Raw genomic sequence first — 12987 nt, 5'->3', positions numbered from 1 at the left:
GGCTCTTTGAAGTAACTAATAAAAAAGGGCCTGCTGGGCTTCCCTGGTGGCGCTGTGGTTGAGGGTACGCCTGCCGACGCAGGGGACACGGGTTCGTGCCCCCGTCCGGGAGGATCCCACATGCCGCGGAGCGGCTGGGCCCGTGGGCCATGGCCGCTGAGCCTGCGCGTCCGGAGCCTGTGCTCCGCAACGGAAGAGGCCACAACAGTGAGAGGCCCGCGTACCGCAAAAAAAAGGGCCTGCTGTGGGTCAGAGATCTGGCACAAAAGGGAGCAGCCAAAACAACCAGGAGTTATTCTGCCAGCGCTTCCAACATTTCTGCTACAAGGAGACTCCTGGGCCCCATGAGGCCTTGAGCCAGCTCTGGCTGTTCTGCTGTGAGTGGTTAAGGCCTGAGATACACACCAAGGAGCAGATGTTGGACTTGCTGGTGCTGGAGCAGTTCCTGACCATCCTGCCTGAGGAGCTCCAGGACTGGGTACAGGAGCCTCAACTAGAGAGTGGGGAGGAGGTGGTAGCTATGCTGGAAGATCTGGAGAGGGAGCTGGATGAATCAAGCCGACAGGTAGGAAAGGACCCTATGCTCAGCGGAGGGATAGTTGGGAGTGAGCTTCCAAGCTGGTCCTTTGTGGGGTCTCTGGGTATCATTTACTCTGTTGGCCTTTCAGATGCCTAAATGAACTTGCTTGTCCTCAGGTTTCAACCCAGGCCTGTGCACAGGAAGTGCTTTCTGAGACATCGGTACCTCTGGATCCAGCTAAGAAAGCAACATATCTCCAGCCTCAACCCATGGAGATCCAGCTTAAGGGTGAATCTCAGGACGCTCTACAGCAACAGGATTGTGGTTAGTATTGACACTTAGGTCATATGGCTCGCCTGGAGACCTTAGAATCATTCATCATTCAGCAGATGTATATTGAGTACTTATTATATGCCAGGTACTGTGCAAGGCACTAGGTGTAATAAGCAAAGTGGACATGGTCTTTGTTTTCATGGAGCTTATAATAATCTGACGACAGAGGCATTAAACAAACAACCACACAAATAAATATGCCATGATAGATTGTACATGGGGGGAGAGGGATGACAGAGAAGGTGTCTTTGAGGAAATAACATGGTAACTGAATCCTAAAAGTAGAGTAGGAATTAACCAAGTGAATAATAGAGGGAAAAGCATTCCAGGCCAAAAGACATGTGCAAAAACAAGTGTGAAAGAAATTGGTGGGTTTGAAAGACGGCCAGTGTGACTGGAACGTGGAGAGACAGGCAGAGTAGCAGAGAGAAGATGGTCAGGAACCAGAAAATGGGGGCTTTGTGGGTCCTGTTAAGAAGTCAGTAAATCTTTACTTTTCACTGTGTGTAAGCCTAGCTCTGGGTTCTCTGAGGATCCCTGCCCTAAAGGGGTTGAGTATCCATAAAAAGATAGCTGTTGATTTGAGACAGTGAATGATTATGTGCTAAATTGGAGGTCATGGTTCTTAGGAGAAGAAATCTACTTCTTCAGGCCCTGGTGGTAGCAGAATGGCTGGGATTTGAACTGGATCATAAAATAAACGGGTAGCATTTCACTGGGCAGAGAACATCAGGAAGGCTGTTGCTCATACTTCCTCCTCTTCTAGCTCTCTCTGTCCTGCTACCCTGTTCTTCAGTTCTTCAGTGGAGATTTCTAGTTATTTAGCCCATTTTTTTCCTCCCAGTGCCCTTTCCTTCCCTGTCCTATCAGACCCATGACATATTTGGGTTTTGCTAATACGCTCAACATTCTCCCAGCCACCCTCACTGCACTGCCACACACATCACCACCCTGTTGGATTCATAAAACACCACCTGTGACCATACCTTCTCCACTCGCCTGCCAAACCAACTCAGAGCTATTCTTCAAGACTCACCTGAGCTGTCGCCTCCTTCATGAAGCCTTTCTTGATGCTTTCCTACATGTTTGAGTTACGTGACACCTCTTGTGCATACCTGTCACAGCAGTTAGCATATTGTATTTCCACTTCACTTGTCTGAAGCTCCTTCCATTGATTGCAGTTCGTCATTCTTAGGAACCAGTTTCTTTTTTAAATGTGAAATGGACATTTTCTTTAATACTAAGATGTTAGTTAAGTTTTCTGACATGTTTTATCAATTTCTGAGGCACCATTCTTGTATGTCAGCACCTTTCCTCTGGATTCACTCTTGTTGAAGTTCATCCTTTAATAATCATTTTATTGAGTCATTTGTTGAGACGTGGACGGATCTAGAGACTGTCATATAGAGTGAAGTAAGTCAGAAAGAGAAAAACAAATATTGTATATTAACGCATGTATGTGGAACTTAGAAAAATGGTACAGATGAACCGGTTTGCAGGGCAAAAATAGAGACGCAGATGTAGAGAACAAACGTATGGACACCAAGGGGGGAAAGCCGTGATGGGGGTGTGTTTGTGATGAATTGGGAGATTGGGATTGACATGTATACACTGATGTGTATAAAATGGATGACTAATAAGAACCTGCTGTATAAAAAATAAAATAAAATAAAATTCAAAAATTATAATAATAATAATTTTAGCAAGATTCTTTGGTAGTAGACTTAGTCTTTGCATGTCAGAAAATACCCTTATTTTGCCCTCCCTCCTTTTTAATCATGGTTTAGCTAGTGTAAAATTCTAATTGGCAATTTCTTTTCCTCAGCATTTTGAAGATACTACTTCACTGTCTTCTAGCTTCTATTTGCTATTAAAAGGTTACTATCAGTCTTACTGCCTTTTAAATTTTTTTAGGGATTCCATCTTTATCCATTAGTGGCTTTTAGATTTACTCTTAACCATTATGATCCGAATTTTCATTAAAAAGTGTGTCCTGATAGGGTTTTATTTTTGTTTGTCTTGCTTCATCTGAAAATGCTCTTTTGCTCTAAGGTCTCACGTTTTTCTTCAATTCTCGGAAAATTCTCAGCTACTAATTCTTTAAATTGTGCTGCTTTTAAAATTCCTTATATTATTTTCTTCTGGAGCTCCCAGAATACACTGATTAGAACCTACTTATCAATCTATTCATTTAGCCACTTTTTCACATATTTTATGTCTTTGTCTCTCTGTGGTATATCCAAGTGGATTCCTCTTCAGTTATCTTTGAGTTTATTCTGTCTCTAGTTTATTCACTTCTAAAATTTCTATTGTTTTTATACCACATATCTTTGTTTCATTTTTGCTTATTTTATTTCATAATTCCATGCTTATTTGCCATGGATGGTATGTCATCATTTATCTCTTTTAGGTATCTTTATTCTACTAATTTTTCAGGATTTTTGATGAAAATAACTTCATCTGGATTGAATTCATGTTCCAATTGACTTTGTGAACCATCTTTCTTAGTGTTCCATTCATTCTGAAATTTTCATATCTAGGCTCACTTTGAGTTCTTTCTAATCTGTTTAACATCGTCTGCTTCCATGTTTAGCTATTCTGTTGTTACTGTTACCTGGCCCCCTGGAAGCAGGTTTTAGGGCTCCTGTTTCATGTCATACACAAATATCACCAGTGTAGTCACAGGCTTCCAGGTGGCTTGACATGTTTCTTGGTCAGAGTTGTGTCTTTCTCTGTATGTGTCTGTGTGCTTGTGTATGTGTGTACCTGCGTGTCCCACCCAGCCTCTGGCATCAAGCAGTGAGCTGGTGCTACTCCTTTCAGGAAGTAATTTTAGGTCCCCATTTTTCTCTGGGACTAAGATTTCAGTCACTCTCTGGGGCCCAGCAGACCCACAGCTTCAACTGTAGCCACCATTGTGTATTTTTGTTTCCATTCTGGTCCGCAGAGATGTTTATCTTACTTTTTAGCACAGATGGGTTTTTAGATATATTTTTATTTTTTACTCAGTGTATTTAGAGCTGAAGTGTGAGCTCATGGCGCCATCCTGCCTAGAAGTATACCATTTTCCCCAACCTTTTTAAAATTTGTTTGTTTATTTATTTTAGGCTGTCTTGGGTCTTCGTTTCTGTGCGAGGGCTTTCTCCAGTTGCGGCGAGCGGGGACCACTCTTCATCGCGGTGCGCGGGCCTCTCACTGTCGCGGCCTCTCTTGTTGAGGAGCACAGGCTCCAGACGCGCAGGCTCAGTAGTTGTGGCTCACGGGCCTAGTTGCTCCGCGGCATATGGGATCTTCCCAGACCAGGGCTCGAACCCGTGTCCCCTGCATTAGCAGGCAGATTATCAACCACTGCGCCACCAGGGAAGCCCCCAACCTTTTTTAGACAGTTAGAAATTGAGTTTCTATGCTGTACTTTTTTATATTAATCCATAAATTTTTTTCTCATGCTGATACGGATTTTAGTTCTATTATATGTGCAATGCTGCTTTGTAACCCATCTGCAGTAGCCATTTTTTATTTGCTAACGGCTCTAAAAGACTATGTTCTTGCATAAATGCATCTCTTTGTGTAATTTGCCTTTAAATTCTACACAGATATATCTAAGGTAACTGTAACATAAATTAAAGTTTTCAAGCACCTAAATACTTCAAGATAACCTTATATAAACCACTAACAATGAGGGTTTTTTACCATAGTGGCAAGCTGGTTTGGTGAGGAAATTATTGCAGGTTCCTGTCCTAAAAGGAGACCCCGAGGAAAGGCTTCTCTCACTCTTGGCAACATTCTTTCTCAGCTCTGCCTTATCTCTGGGTTTCTGCCCTTCACAGAATGGGAGCTCCAGGACCCAGAAGTGGCTGTCACTTTTCTCAGGCAGACTGCCAGTGAGCTTCTTCCCTCATCCATACTTTCAAAGATCTGGAATGTGCTGTTTGACCATGACTCCTTCTCACCCCTCATCCCAGAATCTCTTTAGGCAACGCATTTTGGCACAGTCAGCCCAGTGCTTCTGCTTAGAGTTAGGTCTGACTTGTACTACATCCTAGATCTTCAACTGGCTCCATAGTAGTCTTTCCCTTTTTTCTCCCATTTAATATCTTTTATAATACAAAGCAAACCACTTTTCCCTGCATTATTTCTACATGGTTATAAATTCTGCCCTTTACTCTGGGTCCTAAAAATGTGATTACTTCAGGGAGAACATGGCTTGAATGGGACAATCTCACTTTTTTTCAGAAACTGTTGATCATTGAGGAAGTGGCCACATCTCCCACCCTGGAAGAGTGGGGAGTGTCGGGACTCTACTCAAAAGAACCTCTGTAGGAAAGAAAGGCAGAGGAATTATGGAATCATGCTTTCCTTGGATGAGGTCAGATGGGAGTCTAGGGTCTGCTAAAGAACCTTCTCTGTGCTAGTACTGGTTTCCTGGGAAATCTCGAATGACCCACAGAATGTAGCTTCAGGTTTGACAGATTTCCAGTGTTCTTTGCAAGAAGAGTAGTAATGTCTCTGGGAGCTAAAGCAATTTCTGTCTGTCCCCACATAAGAACATCCTCTTTTACCCCATGTGTCTAGACTCTAATCTCTTTGTCCTGCCTGTTTACAAATGTGATACTTCTCTGTGGCTGATCCCAGAGGCCTTCAGAGCAACCTGCACAGAACTGTTTCATGACTCCAACTTGGTACCTGCCACTGTCAGCTTCCTCTTTCATTTTGTTCCTCCCACAGTTTCTGTTCTTTCATCCCTCTCTACTCAACTTTTGGCCTTCCTGGTGAACCCATTCTTATCTTAGGTCTTCTTCTGTTGTTTATGATGCTTGTTCATTGGACCATTCTTAATCCTCCCTGATGTTTCTCCACTCTTTTCTCGAATCACCCCCTCCCAGTCCAGCCACTGTTAGTCCTCTCTTCCTTTGCCATCTCCCAATTTCCTCCTCAAACGTTGTAAAACCATTTTGTTGGTATATTGAAGCTGTGTACTTCTAGTATAAGTGTTTCATTTTATTTCCTGTATATTTCAGTGACATTTGAATACTGTATTTTTTATTTCGGATGATGTGATACGAATTGAGAAAGAAGAATTGGTTCAAAAGCAGGAGCTTACTGTAGATATGGAATCCCAAGAAAAGTTATCAGACCAAATCAATGGAGAGGCTCTTGAATGTGGAGAAACCCAAGAACATGAAGGATGGACAGAAAGATATCAGAGAAGCACTTCAAATGACAGAAGATATAAATGTGATGAATGTGGAAAAAGATTCACTCAAAACTCAAGCCTCATTAGACATAAAAGAATCCACACTGGAGAGAGACCCTGTTCATGTAATGTATGTGGCAAAACTTTCATTCAGAGCTCACAACTTACTGACCATCAGAGAATACATAGCCAGTTAAAACCGTATCAGTGTGATGAGTGTGGAAAAGCCTTTTATTACAGTTTACACCTTGTTCAGCATCAAAGGACCCACACTGGAGAAAAACCTTTCCAATGTAATGAGTGTGAAAGCTTTTCATTACAGCTCAGGCCTTATTCAACACCAAAGGACCCACACAGGAGAGAAACCATACCAGTGTAATGACTGCGGGAAAGCTTTCTCTCTGAGCTCACATCTGATACAACATCAGAGCGTCCATACTGGAGAGAAGCCATACCAGTGTAGTGAGTGTGGGAAAAGCTTCAGTCAGAGTTCAGGCCTCTTCCGTCACCAGAGAATCCACAGTGCGGAGAAACCATATGAATGTGATGAGTGTGGAAAGGCTTTCAGTCATAGTTCAGCTCTTATTGGGCACCAGCAAATCCACAGTGAAGAGAGGCCCTATGAGTGTGATGTGTGTGGGAAAGCTTTCAGCTATAGCTCACATCTTCTGGGACACCGAAGAATCCACACTGGAGAGAAGGGCTATGAATACGATGTGTGTGGAAAAGCTTTCCGGCAGAGCTCACACTTCATTGTACATCAGCGAATCCACACTGGAGAGAAGCCCTGACGATGTCAAGAGTGATGTAGAATTTTCCGTCTATGCCCATTCCTGTGGGACATCATCAGAAAAGCACAGCTAGATGTAGGGAACTCTGTGATCACTATTGCAATTTCAGCAGTCATTTGAAAATACTTATAGAGGCTGAAATAGGCAGACACCTGACAGCTTACCAAGCAAGACATTGTGATGTTCTGCCACTAAGCACATCATGTGATGAACTGGGACTTTGGAAGGGCTCATTCCATATGCTCAAACTTTTCTTCTCTGAAGCAAGTGGCTCAGGCAATCTAAATGGTCTGTTAGACAAATAACAAGATTTTAGAGATTACTACTGTTTCTTTTCCCTTTCCCTCTTTATTCTCCCGTTTTCTTTGGAGTTGGAATAATAATCTTGGCTAAAGTGTAAATTTAGGATTAACATCTGATCTGCATTTTTTTAAAAACCATGAATTTTTGGTTAACTTGATAAAATAATCAATTACATACACTAAAACATTGTGCAATACAAAAGCCATTTTGTAATATTGGAATGAACTATGATTTGCACGGGTAGGATGGGTTAGTGGCAGTAGAGCAAGAAGATTTACCATGCAATTTCCCAGTGACCTTTCACATCTTAAACCAGAGAGGGCAAACAGGCCAACGGGCTGTAGTTGGCCTGCACATGCATTTTTCTCACAAAGTATTTTTGGTGATATAAAATTATTGCAACTACTTAAGTTCACATAAAGTCTGACTTTCCAGATTCTCTTACAAAAATGCATGATGTGGCAACCCTGGGCACCACATTCCCATGTGGGAACAAGTGACTGGAGCTGATTATCACTGTTGTCTAGTTGGACATGGTCCCCACTGCCACACAGATTCCTACTGTCTTATATCCCACCCTTAATTCATTTTGTCTGTGTGAACCCTGCCCCTGCCCTAAGGGTTTCTCAGAGAGGCTTCAGGGCTCTAGGTCCCTCACCACTGAAACAGCTTCATTTTAATTCGTTTTAAATATTGGCCTCTAAATAAGATTTCTCTGAAGAAAGGGTTTTCTGCTAGCAACAGTTTGAAGATTTAGATTAAATAATAAATTCTAAAATGTAACTTTTGAGCACCTGAAGGTAGAGGAAAGCCACTTTAAAATTTTCTTTAGATAGAATTTATAGGTAATCTATTGAAAGTCAATTATAATAGCTTCTAACCAAATTCTTAGAGACCAGTTAATCAGGTGAGATGAAAAACATAAAAACGCATGAAGGGAGTCAACATTAAGTGAAAAATTGAAAAAACGCAAGGCCAAAAGCAGAGACCATTTGGGAAAGAGAACCGTTGAAATGTGAAACATTCAGTAATAGGAGCAGTTGTGGGAAAGCAGTGGGATGAGGCCTTAATGGGAGAGTAGGCAGAAGTGAAAAGAAAAAGCAGCTAAGAAATGGAAAGATGGGGATAAACTCTACGAGAGGAAGAAAGCGAAGAGAGGGAGAAAAGGGAAAGACCAGAGATGCCAGAAAAACAAACTTCAAAGAAATGGAAGCAAAATTAGTGAAAACATAATAAATGAAAAAGCAACCTTTAAAGAAACATGAAGGGGAGGTTGAGGGTTTGTAGAGGCTAGAGTCCATGTTTTGATCGTTAACCTCCCAGTGACTTCAGAGTAATAATCAACCCTTTATTTCTGTACCATGTAGGCCAAATCCCTCATATGAAAGATCCTAACCCAAACCTGAGTTCACTACTCTATGTGCCACTCAGGATCCTGGTCCTGCACGGGTCTCTGAGTGTTGAGACACAGGACGCCCCTCTTTACCACTCTAAGCCCCAACTTGTCGAACTCTGCTCAGCCTGAACTCTCTCTACCTTCTTAGCAAAACCAAACAAGCAGAAGGATTCTCCTGAGGAACAATAATATATTCTTGGCCTCTCTCTGCGAGGCATGTGGCTTGCCTGTTCCACTAAAGAGGAAAAAGCATGATGTTGTGAGATAGTAATATCCATTATAAATTAAATAATGATATGTGCAAAAGGAAAAGCCCTTTGCAAAGTATAACAGTAATAGCTACCGTCTGTTGAACCCGTGTCCCACACACTATACCAAGCACCTTATTATCAATATATATCTCATGTAAACTTTCCGTCTCTTCTATAAGCACTATTTATTATATCTCAATGTCTACATATAATTTATTCTTATGAAAAGCTTGTAATAAAATGAAAAGTTTTTATTATATTAAAATGTTAAATAGCCTGTTAAAGTGCTTTTAGAATAAAATCACACAACTATGTAAAACAGATTAAAAATAGCAAAAATTGGAAGGGAATGACAGCAAAATGTCAATAGTGACTGTATTTAGGTGATGAAAATGGAACGATTCTCTTCTTTTCTTTCTACTTGTCTTATATTCCAAATGGAAATTTTAGAATTTATCCTACACATGTAGGATAAATTTTTAATTTAAAAATTTTAATTTTAATTTTTTAATTTTAAAAAATTAAAATGCTACAGAATTTTCTGAGCCTTTCTGGAGATGATTCTTTGATAGTTTTTTCAATTATTTCCTTTAGGATTGGTTTTTTTAGATTTTTCTACTTCTTGAATGAATTTCAGAACTAATGGTTTTTTCCCAGAAAACGATCAATTTCATTAAGATTTTTAAAAATTTTGGTAGCATACTTACCTCATCTGCTATTATTTGTCATTGATAACTTAATTTTCTTCTCTCACTTGGATTTACCATAGGTTTGTTGTTTTTATGGGCTCATTTACAAAGATTTCATTCTTGGATTTATTTATTAACATGACTTTTTCTATTTTTAATTCGTTTACTTTTATTTTTCTTTTCTAACGTTTTCCTTGGGGATTTCTCATTCTTTTTCTGATTTCTTTTTTTTTTTTTTTTGCGGTACGCAGGTCTCTCATTGCCGTTGCCTCTCCTGTTGTGGAGCACAGGCTCCGGACGCGCAGGCTCAGCGGCCGTGGTTCACGGGCCCAGCCGCTACGCGGCATGCGGGATCTTCCCAGACCGGGGCACGAACCCGTGTCCCCTGCATCGGCAGGCGGACTCTCAACCACTGCGCCACCAGGGAAGTCCTCTTTTTCTGATTTCTTGAGTTGAATTCTTAGTTCATTTATTTTCTCTCTGTTGAAATAATGAAAGCAAGTGAGTATATACATCTACCAAGTGCTGATATATTTTTTAAATTGTCCACTAGTGTTTTTTTCTGGGTTTTTGTTTTGCTTTGCTTTGTTTCTTGGTAGTTTTGGAAGATATAACTAGGGGGGAGAAGGGAGGACTCTCCTTGTCATACATAGACTGTCTGCTTATGCCTTAGTAAAGAGGTCAGAGAGGCTTTATCCAAGTAGAGGAAGGACATACCTAAGCCAAGGGCAGAGACAGGATTTTAACAGGATCTGTGACAGTGGTTGGAAGCCTCATTTTGTCTGGTGTTCAACCACTTAAGTTACCACAGCTGGTGCTCCAAGGCGCTGGTGTGTTGATTCTCTGAAGTTGACGAGTGACTGAAGCCAGGGGTACCTGAAGAATACTCTGGGCTACTCAGTATGTTCACGGCCTCTAGCAAGGTTTGTGTTTGAAAACCTGATAAGAGAATTTGATACAACAAAGCACTAAATAAGGAGGGAGAAACATGCTAATAGTGCACCGTGCACTAAAGGGGGAACAGGAAATAGTTAAGCATTTTCTAGATGTTTTACTTGCTCAGTTGGCTATGAGGGACATATTATGCCAGTCAAGGGAAAGGGCTTTGGCTTTCCATCATGTAATTCTAGTGAAAGAAGAACAGGGGTTATCCTTTGTCTAAATGTTTCTCCCCAGAGAGGAGAGTTTTCTAAAGCTTACATGAAAGTCACTCATTTCTACGCTTTCTAAATGTTCCACCCATATTTACTTGATCACTTATATTTGCCTGAAGCACAGGGAAGTTAGATCTGATTTTCATCTTAAAGGAGTTATACTCTTTTACAGGATGACTTGTCAGGCAAAGAATTTCAGAGAGAGAAAAGAGATATTGATGGCATTCTCCAAACAGGAAAATTGTTTGTAAGTTGTGAAGAATAAATAGGGTTTAAAAGCAATTATCTTTTTCTATTTACACCAGTATTAAGTTTTTATAAAAATTAAACCTTAACAGAAATATATAATGTATAAAATGCAAGTTCTCTGTAAGTTTACCCCAAGTGATAATCACTGAGAACACATTTAAGATGATTATTTTACAAAAATGATCATATCATACTGTTTTGTAACTTACTTTTTTTACTCAGTATGTCTTTGGCATCTTATAGTTTTTAGTTTTAAAAATGACGAGGGTATAAGAGCTTCCCTGGTGGCACAGTGGTTAAGAATCTGCCTGCCAATGCAGGAGATGTGGGTTCTGAGCCCTGATCCAGGAAAATCCCACAGGCCGCGAGACAGCTAAGCCCGTGTGCCACAACTACTGAGCCTGCGCTCTAGAGCCCATAAGCCACAACTACTGAAGCCCACATGCCTAGAGCCTGTGCTCCCAACAAGAGAATCCACCACAGTGAGAAGCCTGCACACCAGAACGAAGAGTAGCCCCAGCTCATCGCAAGCAGAGGAAAGCCCACGTGCAGCAACGAAGACCAAACGCAGCCAAATAAATAAAATAAAATTTTTTAAAAAATGATTGGGTATATAGAAATTTAAATTCCCAAATGCTGGATATTCAAGTTTCCCCATTTAAATAAAAAATGTCTCTTTGTACACATTTTCAAACATTTGTATAAGTATTTTATATGGATAATTCAAAGAAGCTAAGTTGCTGGATCAAGGAGTACAGACATATTAATTTTAAGATGTCTTCCAAAAATATACAACTAACAGTGCCTCTATTTCCACACACTTTCTAATATTGAATATTATTGATTTTTTGTCTTTAGTAATGGAAAAGATTTTTTAAATCTCATTATTGTTTTAATGTAAATTCTTTAAGTAGTAAATTTGAATAATTTTTAACAGTCATTTTTGTCTATCAATATTTGTGTTCTATAAATGCCAACTTAGGTCCTTTGCCAATTTTTCTACTGGCCTGTTCATGTTTTACTTTTCTTTTTTTTTTTTCAAGAGATCTTTATTAGGAAAATCAGCCCTGTGTCTTTGAGATGTGTGGTATATTTTACTCTGAGCTTATATTTTAGGTGGTTTTTTTTTTTTTCATTCAAAAATCCTAAACTTTTCCATCACCAGTTCCGTTTATCTTTCTCTTCATGGCTTTTCAGTTATGTCTTTAGGGTTTTTTATGTCACACTTAGAAAGTCCCTCCCCACTCCAAGGTAGCAATAGCTTCACACTTACAAGTCTATTGTTAGCAGCCAGAAAAATCTTTTCAATGCCTAAGTCTGATTAAGCTACTCCTCTGCTCAGAAATTCTGAACGGCTTTTCATCTTGGAGTACAAAACAATATCCTCGCACTCACGCAAGACCCTCATCTCTCTCTCTCTCTACTCCCAACACCCTTTTGCTCCTTCAGCTCCAGACACATAAGTCTCCTTCCTGTTCTTTGATTATTTCAAATACTCTCCATTCCAGGCCTCTGCATTTTCTATCCCTCTCCCAGAAACCCCTTTATCCCTAAGGGCCCACTCACTCATCTCCCTCAATCTTTGCTCAAGTCAATGTACTAGTGAGGTCCTCAATGACCACCCTATTAAAAGTACATTACTCCTGGGCTTCCCTGGTGGCGCGGTGGTTGCGAGTCCGCTTGCCGATGTAGAGAACACGGGTTCGTGCCGGTCCAGGAAGATCCAACATGCCGTGGAGTGGCTGGGCCCGGGCCCGCGAGCCATGGCCGAAAAATTGCATTACTCCTTCATTGTCATCCCAAACTCCGTATTTTCTTTATTTTCTCCTGAGCACTAACAACCACCATCTGATACACTATATATTTTTCTTGTTTGTTTATTGCCTGCTTCCCTACCCCCACCCTCCACACACACACACTTAGAAGTTTTATGAAGACACGGGCATTGTTCTACTTTAAACTAGTTCCAGCTTCTAGAACAGTGCCTGGCACAGAAGGTGAATAATCAATATTTGTGAAAGAAAGAGAAAGGAGAAAAAAAACCTAAGCTTTTCTTACCCATCAGCTTGGCAAAGTTCAAAATATTTCATAACATTGCATTGGCAAG

General features: G+C 40.6%; 1 protein-coding gene across 1 annotated transcript in view; it reads left to right on the top strand.

The window, feature by feature from the left end:
- The first annotated feature begins 219 nt into the window (after positions 1 to 219).
- LOC116762189 overlaps positions 220 to 12987 on the top strand; it is a 70274-nt gene continuing 57506 nt past the window's right edge. Inside the window, 4 exon segments of the mRNA XM_032648932.1 lie at positions 220 to 565; positions 697 to 844; positions 5872 to 6350; positions 6352 to 6849. Coding sequence (XP_032504823.1) covers positions 5962 to 6350; positions 6352 to 6849 — 887 coding nt within the window. The 5' untranslated portion in view covers positions 220 to 565; positions 697 to 844; positions 5872 to 5961.

The sequence above is a fragment of the Phocoena sinus genome, chromosome 11 (genome assembly GCF_008692025.1).
Source record: "Phocoena sinus isolate mPhoSin1 chromosome 11, mPhoSin1.pri, whole genome shotgun sequence".
NCBI classification, from domain to species: domain Eukaryota; kingdom Metazoa; phylum Chordata; class Mammalia; order Artiodactyla; family Phocoenidae; genus Phocoena; species Phocoena sinus.
Note: the sequence above shows the minus strand (reverse complement) of the source record. Positions and strands in the feature narration are given on the sequence as shown.